Below are 16,394 nucleotides of genomic sequence, written 5' to 3' on the forward strand. Positions count from 1 at the left end.
GGTTCAGCCCTGGAATGCCAGGCTTTAAAGAGCTGCCTGTACCCAGGCACAGGGTGTGCTCCAGAGCACCCCGGGTGAGGTGGTGGCAGTGAGTGAGGTTTGCAAGCTGGCATAGGGGGCAGACAGAGAGGTGTGTACAAACCTGTCATTTTAATGTGTCTCCCCTGTGGTAATTGGGCAATGGGGGAGACGCAGAAATCTGGGCTCATGTAACAAACTGGAAACCCTGGAGTGTAAGGGGGCACGTGCTCACAAGGCTTGTTACTGCCCATCCACATGTCCCTGGTGGGTGTTGCCAGGGAGAGCCCCTGACCGGCTCTTTGTCCCACTGGGGACATTCGTGTGACCCTTTCGGGGCAGTGTCTCCGGCCTGCCTCACAAACACAGAGCTTTATTCCTTGAGAAGCAGTCGCTCCCCCAAGAGGATTCTGCCTCGAGCTAGGTCCTGACTGGGCACTCTTGGGTCACAGCTCAGAACACCCACCCGGCTGAGGCCAGGCCCCTCGCTGCATTGGCAGGACAGCTGCTAAGTGTCAAGAAGGAAGTCCAGTCTGCTCCAGGCCAGTAATGGCAAAGGGACAACAGGGGCTGTAGGATTTCACGTTTTCTCAGGCAATACAAAAATTAAAACAGATGGGAGAAGGGATAGCAGCTTTCAGTTTCCATTTAAAAAGACCCCCCTTGTCACAGCTGAGCCTGTGTGCTATAAGTTAAGTCTGTTCTTCAAGGCGAGCGTGAGGTGGGTTTCAGTACCGCTAATGCTGCTTCCGTTCTGGAGCCCTTTCCAAGTGGGTGACCTGCTCGGCCAGCTCTGTCACTTTGGCCTGGCAATCCAGCAAGTTGTCCCTCAGTACAGTTATCTCCTGAGCGTGGGCAGTCAAGGTCCCATTCAGGTGGTCCAAGTAGCCCCACAGGCTGCCTGTGTGCTTCTCCAGCTCAGCCTGGAAGAGGTCCAGGCTCCCTGTCACGGTCCCGAGCCTGCGGCACACGTTTTCCACCTGGGCCACGCGGCTGTCAAACTGGGCCACCTCCTTCTGCAGGTCGTAGGCAGCGTTCTTGCAGTGGCCGAGGTCATTCACAATCCTGGCTTTGAGTCTTTCCAGGTCTCCCTTCAGGTTCAGGACACGCTTGTTGCTGAAGAGGAGTTGTGAGCCTTGGTCGCTGACCTGCTCCTGAAGGGAGTGGACCTCGTCCTCTATCTTGCGTTCGTGCTCATCCAGCGAGGAGTTCACGTGCAGAACGGTGTTGGAGTACTGGGAGACCGAGTCCTGGAGCCCTGTCAGGGACTTGCTCACTGTGTTCAGGTTGATCTTGAGCAGGGTGATCTCGCCTTGGAGGGAGCCAGCTGCCGCCTCCTCGATCCGCCGCTGGACCTCCAGGATGGTGGCATTCAGCTTGTGCAGGAGGTCGTTGTTACTGTCCATCCTGAGCAGCAGATCCTGGTTCTTGCTCTGGCAGTCCTCAATTTCTGTCCGGAAGGTCTCCACGTCCTTGGAAGCAGAGGTGCAGCCCAGCAAGCAGGTGCTCTCCAGGGTGGTGAGCCGGCTCTGCAGCCCCTCCAGCCTCTCATCAGTCTGCTTCCTCACATCGGCGAGCTGCCCCTCCAGGAAGGGCATCACAGCTCCATCCATGCTTGCTGGGGCACTGACGTTACTCAGCTCCCTGACAATGGTCACGAACCTGTCCTCCAACACCCTCATTTTGTCTTCAAAAGAGGTCCTCGTACCATCCAGCTCTGACCCCACTAGGCCCATCATGCTGTCCTCCAAGCTGGAGCAGCAACTGCCAGTATCCCTCTCTGTGGCATTGAGCCTGGCCTCCAGGTCCTCAAAGCGCCCTTCCAGGAGGCTCCCCGGTGGGATGGTGGAGAACTTGCCATTGAGCTGTGAATGCAGGTTCTTCTGGGACTCGGAGATGCTGTGCAGGCCTTTCTCCAGGATGTCCATGCGCTCAGTGAGGTAGTTTAGGTTGCTGCAGCAGCTCTCCACTACCGTCAGCCCTTGGATTTGGGTCTCCAGCTGAGAGATCTCCTTCTTGATTTCCAGTTCCTTACCATCCAGGGTCTGCTGCAGCCGCAAGTTGGCAGCTTTCTCCTCCTCGCATTGCTCCTGCACCTCTTTGATCCTGAAGTCACAGGTGCTCTGGATTTTCACCAGCTTCTTCTCAAAGCCATCCAGCAGCTCTGCTTGTAGGTTGCTCAGCCGGGTGTCCACGTACTCCTCCAGCATGTCAATGGAGGTGAGGGGTGACGGCCTGGCTGACTCCAGCAGGTGCTTGATCTGCCCGTCATGGTCCAGGACCAGCCCATGCACCTCATCCAGCAAATCTGTTTTGGTCTTCAGCACGTCGCTCACCTCACTCACCTTGGCCAGGATCTCGCCCACGGGGGGGTAGGTGCTGACATCTGCTTTGTCAGCCACATCCACGATCCCCTCAGGAATGACCCCGAAGCCCACTGTTGAGTCAGGCACACTTGGGCTGTTCATCAGGGACCCGATCATCTTGTTGGTGTCCTCCTGGATGGCCAGACGCAGGTGGTCCCCCAGTCCGCTCACCACATTGTGCAGACTGTCATAGGACTGCGAGAGGCGCCTGACCTCCTCTTCCAGCCGGTCCAGCCTGTCGCCAAAGATGCCAGGCATCTTTCTGCCTAGGTCAGAGAAGAAACATACGAGAAAGTGACTACTCAGGTTTTTTTTCAGCCTTAGTTCTGACTTCTCCCTGCCCTGCTGCTTGCATTCAGAGGGTTAGCATGATGCCTGGCCTCCCTGGGGATGTGTGCTCTGCCCTTAACTACCCAGGGCTGGCCCATGCCAGCTGGCTTGGGGTAAAGGGCTGCTTCACCACAGAGTAAATGGTCCAGCTTGGGCTGCAGCTCACCTTGTGCGTCCTGGAGACAATCTGCAGCAGCTACGCTTCAAATAAACTGTCCCTTTGCCTGAGCTGTATGAGCCTGAGTCAGCTGGCCTGGGGCAGTCAGAGTTCTTAACTGCATGGTAGATGTACCTCCTGTGTTCTTATGTTTCCATACAGCTGCAGCCACAGCTGTCTGACTTAAACTCTACTGTCATCTCGGCCACTTCAGTGGGCTTTGAGCCAGGCCCGAACTTCTCAGCTCTCCTCGTGTTCCCGGCGTGTGAGCCGGCCTGGCTGCTGCAAACCAAATCCGCCTCTACCCCGGCACTCTTCTCGCCCCTGCCCGCGAGAGAGCAGGGGCTGTTATTTGCCCTATGCTTAGCTGGCTGTGTACCTCAGTCAGCCATGAGCCCTCCCCTCCCAAGCTCACGTTTAGAGCCCAGATGAAGCCCCAGCCCTGGGGAAATTGGAGTGTTACTGGTACCAGTAGGAGCAGAGCTGTGTCAAAGCAGGGCAGCCTCTGTTCCGGCCTGGCCATCAGAGAGGAAAGGGGGGATGTCTCAGCCCTTCAGAGCTCCACCTACCCCGCAGGGAATTTCCTGCCTGCTGGGCGACCTCCATCATGCCACCCTCCAATAAAGAGGCTCCTTGGGTGAGCCGTGGGAGGAAATTTTGAAGGGGCCGGGATGGCCTGGTATGTTTGAAAACCCCTTCGTGCACTCCTGCTGCACTGGCTGGCCAGGCAGTGCAGAGCTGCTCTGCAGAGCAGGTAGCTCAGCTGGACTAGGCTGCTGGGACCTGCTGAATTAGCTGCTACGTAATTGGTCCTAAAGCCCAACTTACCCAATAAACATTTACGGGCAAATCCCACGGCACCTCTGCCTTTGTCTCCAAACGATCCACACCTCAGCGAGCGCCAGAAACCCAGCCCCACAAACTGCTGCAGGAGCCCAGTTACCACCACCACAGGTGGTGGCACAGGTACTGGTAGCAGCTGCTTGAGCAGCCTGGGTGAGGGAAGTCCTCTGACCCCAGGACCAGCACTGCTTGGGTAATTGGAATAATCCAAGTTTCCTCAAGATGCTCTGCTATTGTGCCTCCCGCTTGAGCTGGAGAGAACCTTCCTCATGAGTTTACGCTACAAAATTAGATTGACATAAGTCCTATCACCAGACAGTCACAGCAGTAATTGACTCACTTTGCGAGGGGAGAGCAGACCTCTGTCCTTGCAGGCTCCTCCAAGAGCACTAACAATATGGCGGACTGTGTGAGAAACCATAACCCAGGTGTGTATGTGAAATCAAAGGCTAGGGAGGGCTCCATCACTCACCGTAGTAGTTCTTCTTTGGACTTGGAAATGGGTCAGCATGGATTTGGGGATGAGGAGGAACCCTGGGGCCTGGGAACATCGTGTGACCTGGAAGAATCTTTGGGCTGGGTCGCTGGGGTAGCAGGCCTGGCTGATTGGTGGGGCTGGCATGGCACCCTTCTCCCAGGAGTCCTGGGCAGCACTTCCATGCCAGCTCCGTCACAGTCTTGTAGCCAATCTTGTACTTGGGCCTGTAGAAGGTGCGGTACCTTTTTGGAGATGCAGGAGGAAGGAAGAGAGAGCACAGTTACCAGCCAAAATCTAGATCTTGAGCATGCTGTAAGAGAGGCTAGCTGGAAGCAGCCACTTGTGGCTGATTTTTGAAGTCCTCTCTGTAGGCCTGTTAAAGATGATCAGTAGTAACTGTTTACTGGCATATCTCTCTCCAGCCCCCTCCCCGTCCCCACGGTCATAAGGGTGGAGGTAGGATCAGCTGTATCTGCCCACAGGCCCTAACCAAGCTTGCATCCTGCACTGCCCAGAATGAGACAGCCCTCCCCTGCTCCCAGTGCGATTGCAATCAGATTGACACGATGTGGATGGAGGGAAGGGGCAGACCACACAGGGGATGGTTTAGTGCCTTTCTCTTCCTTTGCTGTGATGCCCACTTTGCCCTTGTTACGCTCTCTTATTTTCAGTCACAACCGGGACTCATTCGGCTAGAGCCTGTACAAATGCATGCAAAGTGGCAGCCTCTGTCGTAAAGGGAAACCTTAAAGGAGTTGCTGGAAATGTCTCCACGTTACAGAGTTTGAAAGAGAAACTTCTTCCCAAGGCTGCTGGTAACAACTCCATCGAATTGCACAGGGAGCGGGATCTCTCCTGGGGGATGTCACAGGCCCGGTCCAACACGCAGCAGGGAGATGCCGTATATCACCGAACGCAGCTGGGCTGGAACATGGTTACCATAAACCATCCCCTGCTGCATCTGCTCTCAAATGCTGATCGTATTTAAGCAGCAGGGGGCGGCAATGCCCAGGACCTGTATTTCCCTCAGTAGGAAGCCTGGAGAACTAGGGGGATGCTGGTGTTGCTATAAACACTCTGCCCCTAATTCACACTGTGAACTACCCCTGCCCCCCGCCCCCGCTTCCTCCCTGGGCCTCGTCCCGGCCAGAGTTCCCGTGACCTTGTACGAACCGGGAGTGTGGGAACCAATGGGGACGAAACAAAAACGGACCCCGAGGTGAGCTGAACCTCGGTTAGAGCTGCTCTGCAGGAACTGTGGGGATATTGAAATTCCCTCTGGGCCGAGCTGGCGCACAATTTGAAATGTGCCATGGAATGAATATTTCATTTTGGATACATTAGAGTCACCACAAGCCTTTGCTACTGTTGAAACATAATACCAATTAAAGATCCCTTATCTGGCAGGCTCTCCTCCAGCAAAAGCTCCTCGTCTGGCAAAGCAGTGAATGTTGCTGGACCAGAGAGTAGCTGTGGATTAGCCCTGGCAGGAAGCCAGCTGAGGCACAGAGCCCTGATAGCAGCCCCAGGCACGGGGACCCCTGCAACTGTGTGGCAGAGAGCCAGCTGGGCACTGAGCCCCACCAGCAGCCCTGCAACCCCAGGAACCCCTTCTGCATAGGGGTGAGCCTGGCAGCCCTGCAGGAGTGGGGAGCCCCCTCTCCTCCAGCAAATCCCCGCATTCAGGACCACTCAGGCCCTGAGGGTGCCGGACGAGGGAGATACAACCTGTCTAGTGATGCAGGTCGCAACACAATCACAGTAATATAAATAGCCAAAAAATTAAGACACAACAAGAAAAACTCAGGAAGACCCAACAAAATACTCCATTTTTGCCTGACATTGTTTCTAATGTTTTTCTGTTAAATGGCGTTGAAATCGGCGTTTCTGTGAAACGGTTGGGTTTTGCTGACACAGCATTTTCAAGTAGAAAAACTGAAAAAAACTCTTTCAGACATTTCGAGGGCTGGGCCCCTCAGCTTTCCACTCCACCTTGCAGTATCTCTCCATGTGGTGCCAGGAATTGGCTATTCAGATGTCAAGCACAAAGAGAGATGGTTTTGCCCACTGTGGACCACCATGTGTTCTAGATCCACCACAGATCTAGAGAAGTGGTTGTTCCCCTCTATTTGGCACTGGTCAGGCCACATCTGGAATGCTGTGTCCAGTTCTGGGGCTCTCAGTATAAAAGGGAAGTGGATTTGCTGGAGCAGGTTCAGAGGAGGGCAACAAACATGATTAAGGGGCTGGAGCACAAGACCTATGAGGAGAGGAGGGATTTGGGCTTGTTTGGTTTGCAGAAGAGAAGAATGAGGGGTGATTTAATAGCAGCCTTCAACTTCCTGAAGGGGAGCTCTGAAGAGGATGGAGAGAAATTGTTCTCAGTGGTGACAGATGGCAGAACAAGGAGCAATGGTCTGAAGTTACAGAGGGAGAGGAGTAGGTTGGATATTAGGAAACACTACTTCCCCAGGCGGGTGGTGAAGCACTGGAATGCGTTGCCTAGAGAGGTGGTGGACTCTCCATCTCTAGAGCCTTTTAAATCCTGGCTTGACAAATTTCTAGCTGGGATGACTTAGCTGGGGTTGATCCTGCTTGAAGCAGGGGCCTGGACTAGATGACCTCCTGAGGTCCCTTCCAGCCCCAGGATTCTCTACGTTCTAATGCACACAAGGACAGACCCCCTCATGACTAAGTGAGGTGCAAGGCATGAGCTGAGATGGACAGCCATGGATGCATGGGCCCCTCTACAGCCCTTCCTGTAGTCATGGGGGACGTGGGGGTATAGGCTGCATACATGCCTGGTACCTACACGGGTGGATGAACACAGACATTGATTTGCATGCATGTGGCCTGCACCCTCCCCAAAGGGAGCGCATCACAGGACTGCTCCAGCTCTGCGGCACTCAGGCTTGTTCTGGCTGGTATTTTTTCTGACGAGTCCCTGGCCACAGGGAAGGGCTTGGCTCAGTGGCCGGTTCCTCCAGCCTCCTTTTGGCCCGTGGCCACAGAACACCACGCTGCTGGGAGCCTGCCGCGAGCGGCTGTTTGCTCAATTGGCAACGCAAGCAAAGGGCAGAAAGGGGGAGCAGGGGCTGGAAAAACCAGCTCGCTTTTTGTTATTCCTCCCTCCAGAAGCCTCCAAGTTACTATGGTATTTTTTACAGTGTTCAGGCTGCCCGGAAATACCGTGGTGCGCAGGGAAGGCTGCCGAGCTCAGCCACTGTCAATAACAACACTGGCACAAGCCACGGCCTCTGCGCGCTGCAGACGTTGGGGCTGCAGCCTGTCGCTTGGCAGAGACAGGGGTTGTAAGTGGAAGGAGGGATGAGGGAGCTGAGCGAGGCGTCTGGCACACGAGGTGCTCCTGTCCCTGCCGTGTGACCCCCCTGCCTCCCCGCTGCCGCTCGCAATGAGGAACGTACGGCCCTTCTGCAATTAAGCACCCTCCTTCCCCCAACACCCTGAATGTCAGCAACAGGAAGTATTTATTACAGCTGGATCAACAGTCCCTGGAAAAACTGCATCTCTGGTGTGCAGCATTCCAAGCCATGTAAAAGTGCAGCTGGCCAACACGGCCTCTTTCAGCGACTGCCGCGGGGTTCGGTGTGCGTTTGAAGGGCTGCAGTGAGCCAGGGAGCGGGGAATGTGAGCAGGGCAGTGTTCAGTGGGGCTGGTTACCAGCTGGCCAGTTAGTGCGTACTGTCTGTGCATTGCAGCCCCTCTAGTGGGGAGCATTGGAACAATGCAACTTTGTCATAGATCCTGCGTGGGGACGAACGGGACCCTATTAGCTCAAGAGGTGGAGGAAGGGATGAGCATTTGTAGCCAGGTTTTAGCCCCACCTTCGCAGTGGAGGTGTTAGCTTGGAGGCCCTAGACATTTTTACACCCATGTCCCAGTGTGGTGAACTCCTACCAACCCCAGATGCTTGAGAGTGAGTTTGGCTAACTATGGATGTATATAAAGAATAGGCTTTTATGTGTGCCCTACTGCTTTCCCCCAGGCAGACTCAAAGTGGTATGTCATAGGCCCTGTGGAGATTCTCCTCTAGCTTAAGTCATAAGAATGGCCTTAAGGAAGCAGGGCAGTCTGAGTTCTTCCCCTCCCTGATCTCAGAGAAAGTCCATGCAAGTTACAAATGCAGCCTAATGACAAGTGTGAGGTTCCTAGTGGCCATGATATTTTGGAGGGAGGGAGGGGGAAATGCAGGGATTTCCCTGCCTTTGCTGATGTTCATTTATTCCGCTTCTACTCAGCTGGATACTACCAACATCTCTCTGCCAGTGAGCAGAGCAAAAGCCAAGAGTCATGGCCCTTGGGACCTGCCCTTTGCCCTGCTGCTGAGCTGCCAGTCAGGTTTCCAAGAGGGCTCAGCAACCAATCTGCACCTGGGTTGCTGAGCTTGGTGAAAGACTTAGTTTTTAGGCTTGCTTTGGGGTGGTGCTGAGCACTCGCACCTCCCCCTGGCTTCAGTGTGAGATGGGGAGGCTCTGCACCTCTGACAATCCAATCCTTAACCTCCCTGTGGCAGCCATCAGTCAGAGAGGGGTGGCAGCACAGTCCAGCTCAGCCATCTCTCAGCAGGGTGAGCCGCATTAATGCCCATACAATTCCTCAGCTCCTTGGATGCAGCCGCTGGAGAAGCAGAAAGGAAAGAGTTTCATTCCAGCCCTAGGTTGGCTTAACAGTAGCATTTGCCTTTGACCATCACTGGATGGCAGAGAGTTTTCAAAAGCTTTCCTGGGACAGGAGACTGGCTGGCTCTCTTTCCATCGTCTGCATTTCTTTCCCGCTGCGTTTGAATGCTGAACTTTGGGCTGATCACATTTTTTTTTAACAAATTGGACTGCTGACAACATGAAAATGGTCTCCTTTCTACAGGAACATTGGACTTCTCATCAAAAAGCCCCCAGACCAGACACAAAGCCAACAATTAACTCCTGAGAGCCAAAATCTGCGGTTCCAGTACCTCAGCAGAGTTGTAGTCCAGTTGCAGCCTGTCCCCACCCTTCTCTAGGAAATTCCCCAACCAGACTGCAGCTCCCAGGATGCAGTATAGACAGGGAATCCCGGGATGCACTGCCTTTTCCTCATGGTGTATCATGGGAGTTGTAGGCTGATGAAGGACCCACCCACAGAAGGGAAGGCGAGCTGGAGACACCTGGGCAGACATTCCAGACTGAAATGTTTTAGTCAATTTTCATGAAAAATGTTGTCAAACCCAAAACTGTATTAATTGTAATAGGAATTTCCTGCTGTCCTCTCTGCTCTCAATTTCCAGGCAGCTCTCCCCGAGCCGTTAAAGTGGGGTTGGTTAGACTCTTTACCAGATGAATTCAGGCAGCTGTCCTTGGAAGAGGGACCCTAAAAGGCCACTTCCACAGAACGCACGAGTCCCACTTGACATTGTGGATGCAGCTGCATTGAGCTGCCTGGTTTCCGAAAGGGACAGAAACATCATTTCATTCCTGCTGGGCCTGGGTGGGATGAGGCTCCTGGATGAGGCTCTGTGAGTAGCATGAGTGTGCAATCCACTGGTGGGCCTCAGCCATTCATCTTCTCTGTGGGAGGGAGATGGGAGGAGAGGGCAGGTCGGCGGGAAAGAAGGTTGGGAGATGTGCTAGTGTCTGTGGGGGGTGTCTTCAAACGTCTAGGGCTGGGCAGGACTGTAGGCTGCCCTTCTGCTCCCTAACTGGGACAGCGGCCTTGAGCGATCGTCCCCCATGAAACTCTGCTCTCCTGCCCATTTGGGCCCAGTCGGAGCAAGCGTGCATGTAGGCCTGCGGCATCAGGGCCCCAGTCCATTCTGTCCCCAGCAGGAGCAACGTATTTGGGTTTAAATGGCACCTCCCGCTCCGCAACTAAAGCTGGAATAAAACACTAGGGGCTTCTGCCTTTGGGATAGTCAGTTTGCTCTTCAAAGCAGACAGCAGGGTCAGGAGACAGGGGTCTAGCCCTGAGCCCAGCTCCCTCCACGGTGGCCACACCACGGGGCAAGGAAAACACACAGGTCCCCTTTGTCTTGCCACATGGGTCTGGCTGGCCCAGGGACTTAGTGGTTAGGGCAGCAGGCTGGGTGCTGTTGTTGTGGAGATATGGGTTCGCCTCCAGGCCATAGTGCAGCCACCTTTAGGATTTCAAGGCCTCCGGCTGCTCAAGGAGTGTAAGTAAGAGGCTCCAGAGTGCATCGCACCTGGGCTGAAAAGGTGAGGTCTGTGTTGCTGCTGCCCCCGCCCCCACTGTCCTGGTGGCACAGCGGTGTGAAATGTGACCAGGCCACCTCAGTTGATGGCAGCAATGCCCAGCAGTGAGCTCAGGAGCAGTGGGGGCAGAGGAGCACAGTAGCTCAGCCCAATGGCTCCAACTAACAGCAGTCCACTCATCTGTCCCATCCAGCGACCAACAGCAGCTGCCTGCGAGGCAGGTGCAAACCCCACCCCACAGCTCGCGGTGGAGCATCACAGCAGAAGGTCCTGCAAGAGGAGGCTTCTTCCTATGCCAGGCAGCTGATGGTTGGCTCATGTCTCGGAGCAGGAAGGTTTGTATCCCTGAGAGGTTTGATTTGTCTAACACAGCTGTGATTGACTTGTTACTCTCTGTCCCGATGTCTCATCCCTTAGGGTTCGCTAGTTCCTGACTGTAGTGGTGTCTTGTGGCACTGAGTTCCGCAGATCTGGTGTGCATGGCAGAGACAAGCATTGGGCATGACTGGCTTTGGAGGCTTGGCCTTTGGGTTTGCTAGCTGCTCTCTGCGCCGTGAGAGAGCGAGTAGGATGCTCCTGGGAAAAGCAGCGTGGATTAGTGGTTAGTGTTCTGGCCTGGGACTGGGCAGAGCTGGCTGCTGTCCATAGCCAAGGATGTTCCTTCTCCGCCCTTCAGCTGTCTCATTTGTGAAATGAGGCTAATGACCCTGATGCCCTTTGCAGTGTTTTGAGACCGAAGGATGGAAAATGCTGCACACAAGCTGAGTGCTGAGATTTATTACTCTGTCTGTCTCCCTCAGCATTTTGTGCACCTCTAACATGCCGACCGCCCCTCACTGGCTACTCTAAGCCTTCCCTGCCCTGCCATCCCCCCCCTTCACACAGCTCTGCCTGCCTGCCCTTGGACCTCCTCTTCGCTGCTGGCTGGTTTGAGCTGGGCTGACCAGAACTCAGCTGTGGCTGACTGTGATTCTGGGCACACTGCTGACCTCCCTCAGCCTCTGTGTCCAATATGGGTGGTGTGAAGGTGCTGATCCTCAGCCTGAAAGTCATTGCTTGGAAGTCCCTGGGGAGAAGGAGCCCCATCCAGCCCCCCCATCCACAGGCCATCTTTTTCTGATGCCTTTTCCGCTACAGCCCCATTCGAGAGAAGCAAACCCAAATGGCCTCATCTTTAACATCTGCCGAAAGCCAGACCAACTCCAGCCAGGCAGGCTGCCCCGGGACAGTGGCATGAAAGCAGTGCACTCACACGTGCTCCACAAGGGCAAGCACTGAGTGTCAAGGACCTTGGGACCCCGCCATGCCATGCACGTGGCTGTGGCCAACAGGTACTCACAGGACTTTCCAAGGGCACTTGGGCCCCCAGCTGCACTTGTGATACTCTGCCTTCACGTAGCTCTCCACCCCATCCTGCAGGGTGCATGTCACGTTCCTCTGCACCACATAGGCACAGTAGCTCCTGCAGCGGAAACAAAGCAGCACACAGTCAAGCCACAGCCCAGACACAGCAGCAGGAATCCCACCAGGGGAGGAGAATGGGGCGTAACTACCAAAGCCCATTTCCAAGGGAGAGACAGAAAATCCTCCCGCCCAGAGCTTGCCTCAGCTGGCTGGCATTGGCTAAGAAGGTATCCACCAGAGTGAGGCTGGTAGAGGGCTCTTTCCACCCATTCACGCACTTGGAATAGTGAACTAGCTAATACCACAGACTTGAAAAAATCACAGCAGGAGAGCTTGGTGTGGAGGGGACCCCGTCCTGCCCCACGCCCAGCTGGGGTGTCTGGGGAAGGAGCGAGTGACCCTGGCTTCCAAGTGGTGCATGGCGTCTGCGTTTGGTAACCTGAAGCACCCTTGTGACATCACGTCATGCATGCCTGACGACAGAGGGTCCTGCCTCGTGGTGCACCAGGCCACGTCTGAACTGCTGTGGCTACAATGAGGAGCTGTGCCAGGAAACTAGTGGCAGACTTGCTGGGTCCCAACACAAGGAGCTCCTTCAGTGCGAGCCCTGAGTCTTGACAGCAATGTACATAACTCTGAGCTTTACGGCCCCTCCCCGCACTGGTCCCCTGTGGGGCAGGGGGTTAAATGTTTGCCTGGGGGCTCCCCCTGGGCAGAACTCGCCACAGTCTATGGGAGCTCCAGCTGCCCAGGGCTGGCAGGGTTGAGCTGCCAATGCTCATTTAAGTATAAATGTCTTTGCTCAGGGTTTATCAGGATCCCCACAGCTTCCTAATTGCCTATCTGGCTCAGTGAGACCACAAGATAAATCACTTCCCTTGAACTGCAGTGCTGCTGTTTCCCTGCCCTGCTGCGACAGGGCAGTGAGGACAGGCAGACAAGTCAGTCAAACACATTCGAATGGATGAGACGCCCCAGGGTTAGGCAGGCTCTCATGAGATCAGGGCTGGTTCTCTTGTTCCCGACACCCTTCTCGTGTGGGACCCGCATGCCGCAGGCTTTCCCAGTCCTTCCCTTGGAACAGTGACTGCAAAGAAAGGAAGCACGTTCCTCCTTGCTCATCACCCACGGGCTGCTGAGTGCAACTTGTGTGCTGTTCCAGAGCAACCCAAGGAGGTACAATGGCTGATGTAACTACACCACAGTAGGGGCTGACGTGGGCATGACGGCCGCCTGGCATCTCTTGTCAGGAACCACTCTGACAGGGTTGGAAGTGAGCCCCACAGGTCCTCATGTGGCTGTGCCAGATTTTTGCCAGCGTCTGCTCCAGGATAAGCATAGTTCAGGTTCCTGTGCTCTTGGTTTTAGCAGAGCTCTGAAACCTTGCCTGGTGCTGTGGCCAGGACTGAGCCATGTTCTCCAGAGCTCTGCAAATGTCCAAGGCGTTAGCCTGGCTTAAAACATGATTCAGCCACAGTTCATCCCCCATGCATTGCCAGGCTCACTTGCCTCCTAGCATTGCAGAGCAACAGCTGTATCGCAGGCTGATCCTCCATCATGGTGGAGACAGGGTTATGGGACACCTCAGGTGGGTTCTGCTTGGGTCCATGTCCAGTGAGAACAGGATCACAGGGTGGGGCAGGAGGTGAGGACCTGCCTTACATGTAGTGATGAGAACTGGGACTGGGCAGCTTGCTCCAGTGGGGTGTGGCATGGTTGCTGGCAGTAGTGAGAAGAGGGAGCATCCCAGACAACTCCTGCTAGGAGCTCTCACAACTGGGAGATTGAATGGCTGGTGACTGTGAGAAACCAGGTCCCTCAGCCTCTGACAGTAGGCACCGTGCATGCCCTGAGCAAACCGCAGGGCAAATCAGTTGGTACCCAGGTGGCATCCTCCTTGGATGCCCACTGGACAGTTCTGCTTTGACACGTTCCTCTTCTCATGGGGGGAATGTGCTGCCCAGTAATGGAACCGTTTGGGTGACAGGGCAGACGTCATCGAGTGCAGAGGGACCCGGGTGGCAAGACAGCGGGGGGGGGGCGGGGGGCAGCAAATGCGACTTCTTCCAGGTGGGTGTGGGAGAGTGGGAAGGAGTCTGCAGAGGGAGGCCCGGAGAGAAGGTGGTGAGAACAGATGGATGCGGCTGGGCATGTCCAGTGCAGTCCTGGGGGGTGAGAGAAGCAGGTGGGGAGGTGCTGAGCAGTTCAGCAGGGGGCGGAGCTAGCCAATCAGTACCCACAGGGAAGGGACTAAGGGCACTGGGGGTGCAGCAGATGGCATGGCAGGAGCAGGACAAAGCCAAAGGCTGGAATGTGTAAGGTGAGACCAGGGAAGGGGCAGGCAGCTGGGGAAGGGGGCGTTCATGGGCTGGATTGTGGGGCAAAGTGTTCTGTAAAGATGAAATGGTTCTCTTTTTGTTTGGCTGCTCAGCCCCAAGCAAGGAATTGGGCACTATTCCCCAGCCACCCCCTGCACCCGGGTCAAAGCCAGCCAGGGTCCGGGGAGTTGCTACCATGGGGCTTCGCTGTGAGGAGACAGTCCCTATTCAGTGACACTGGCAATGAGTTTGAGGGTCTCAGCCAGTGTTCCTTGTAAGCCAAGCACTCACGCGGCCCCTCAGGAGAGAGTCAGGTGCCGCCCAGCGGATTTACAGAGCACCCCCCCCGCCCCGGTTTGTCTCTGTGGATGGTGCACAGGCACACACACTGGCGCATATAAAATTATTCCGCACATGGATGGAAAAAATCTGCACATAGATGGAAAAGGTTAGAGGGAACTTTGGCCTCAGCCTCACTGATAAGGCTCTTGGCAGACACATTCCACAGCCTGCACTGGCCAGCAGGGGCCGCTGAGAGAAGGGTACCGGGGCAGGGGCTGGGCCCATGGCTGCCTACCCAGGGAAGCCGGGCGGGACCAGCACCCTGTGTGCAGGGAGGTGTAGCTGCCGCAGCCCTGCCCGTCTTAGGCCGGGCTGCAGCCTGTCCTCGGCCCCCGGGTCTCCCGCCCGTGCAGAGCTCGGCCCGTCCCCCGGGAAGGGACAGGGCAGAGAGCCGCCGAGGACTCCCCGGCTGGGCTGCGCGTTCGGCGGGGCGGCGGCCCGCACGGGAGCGCTGCTCTGCGGGATCCCCTCTGCGGGAGGCCTCACGCCGGGCGGGGAGCAGCTGAGTCCCGCCCTGCGCGGCACCCGGAGTCACCCGCCCCGGATGGGCCCCACACGCGACTGGGGCCTGAGGAGGCGCTGGGCGCGGGGGTCTCCGCCGGGCGCTCCCGCAGTGTCCGCCACCCCCCGACAGCAGCGCCGTGCCCAGAGGTGCGGCCGGAGCAGGGGTGGGCGCCCCAGGATCGGGACCCGGGGGCTGCCCGAGACCCCCAGCCGGCGGGGGGTGGGAGCCCCGACGGTGCCCAGCGCCGGACCCAGAGGTGCCAGCGGCCTCCTGCGCCCGCCCCCGGGAGCCACCTGCGCCTCGAGTCCGCCCCGGCGCCTGGCTCCCTTCGGCGGGAGCTCCGGCCGGACCAGCCCCCCAGCCCCCCCGGAGCAAACAAGGGGGTGTTGTGGGGCGTGGTCGGGCAGAGTCGTTGGGGGTGTTCGGGGCTTATTTTGGGGGTTCGAGAGTTATTGGAGGCCGGTTGGGGGTTATTGGGGGGCGGTTGGGGAGTTATTTTGGGGGGTGGTTGGGGGCCGTTTAGGGGTGATCGGGGCTATTTTGGGGGCTGGTTGTGGGGGTGCTCAGGGGCCGTTTGGGGGTTATTTTGGGGGTGGTTGGGGGCCGTTTGGGGAGTGCTCGGGGGGTTATTTTGGGGGTGCTCGGGAGCCGTTTTGGGGTTATTTTGGGGGTGCTCGGGAGCCGTTTTGGGGTTATTTTGGGGGTGCTCGGGAGCCGTTTGCCTTTCGAGCCGCTCCCCCGCCGGGCGCCGCGGGCCGGGCCGAGGCGGGGACCCTTCGCGGGAGGCGACCCCCGCTCCCCGCGGCGCGCCCAGCGCAGCCCGCGCCCCCACCCCGGTTCCGTCCCGCGCGCGGAGAGCCGTCCGGAGCCGCTTACTTGTGCCTGCCGGGGCCGGGGCCGGGGCCGGGGCCGGCGGCGTAGAGGCTGTAGCGGCCGGCGGGGGCGGCGGGCCGGTAGTAGCTCCCTTTGGCGGCCGCCAGCGACACCAGCGCGGCCAGGCAGAGGCAGAGGCAGGAGACGGCCCCGAGCCGGGGGTCCCCGCGCGTCCCGCCCATAGTCCCGGGCCAGCCCCGCGGCGGCAGGTCCGGTCCGGTCCGGTCCCGGCGCGGTGGGAGCCCCTGGACGGACCCGCCCGGCTGCCGCCCGCCTCTTTTGTACCCGCCGCCCTTCGCGCTGCCGCTGTCTCCGCACCAGCCCCGGCCCCGGCCCCGGCCCGGCTGCGGGGAAAGGCGGGTCCAGCTGCCTGGATTAGCATAGAGTCCGGCCGGGCGCGAAGGGGTTAAGGGGGGCGCCGAGCCACACGCGGGGTCCCCCCCGCCCCGCCCCGCCCCGCCCCGCCGGCCAGCGGGAAGGGCCCCCGTGCGAACCGCCTCCCTCCTCAGCGCCGCCCGCCGGGGCGGGAGAATCGCTCAGGCTGCCCCAGGGCC

At 57.4% G+C, this 16,394-nt stretch overlaps 1 protein-coding gene across 1 annotated transcript; it reads right to left on the reverse strand.

Annotated features, from left to right (window-relative positions):
* Positions 1 to 2: 2 nt before the first annotated feature.
* Positions 3 to 16,079, reverse strand: EMILIN3 (elastin microfibril interfacer 3). The gene is made up of 4 exons (XM_075011764.1): positions 15,844 to 16,079; positions 11,738 to 11,860; positions 4,187 to 4,434; positions 3 to 2,650 (listed from the first exon to the last, which is right to left on the reverse strand). Exons 1-4 carry the CDS (start codon positions 16,020 to 16,022, stop codon positions 756 to 758), a joined length of 2,445 nt encoding a protein of 814 aa, XP_074867865.1. The 5' UTR covers positions 16,023 to 16,079; the 3' UTR covers positions 3 to 755.
* Positions 16,080 to 16,394: the final 315 nt, after the last annotated feature.

Source organism: Carettochelys insculpta, chromosome 17 (assembly GCF_033958435.1).
Source record: "Carettochelys insculpta isolate YL-2023 chromosome 17, ASM3395843v1, whole genome shotgun sequence".
Classification (NCBI taxonomy): Eukaryota; Metazoa; Chordata; order Testudines; family Carettochelyidae; genus Carettochelys; species Carettochelys insculpta.

Coding starts and splice junctions, on each gene's coding strand:
- EMILIN3 (XM_075011764.1), bottom strand. CDS start 16,022: ATGGGCGGGACGCGCGGGGACCCCCGGCTCGGGGCCGTCTCCTGCCTC. Junction 11,861..15,843: donor CCCGGCCCCGGCAGGCACAA/GTAAGCGGCTCC, acceptor TTTCCGCTGCAG/GAGCTACTGTGCCTATGTGG. Junction 4,435..11,737: donor AAGTGCCCTTGGAAAGTCCT/GTGAGTACCTGT, acceptor ATCTCCAAAAAG/GTACCGCACCTTCTACAGGC.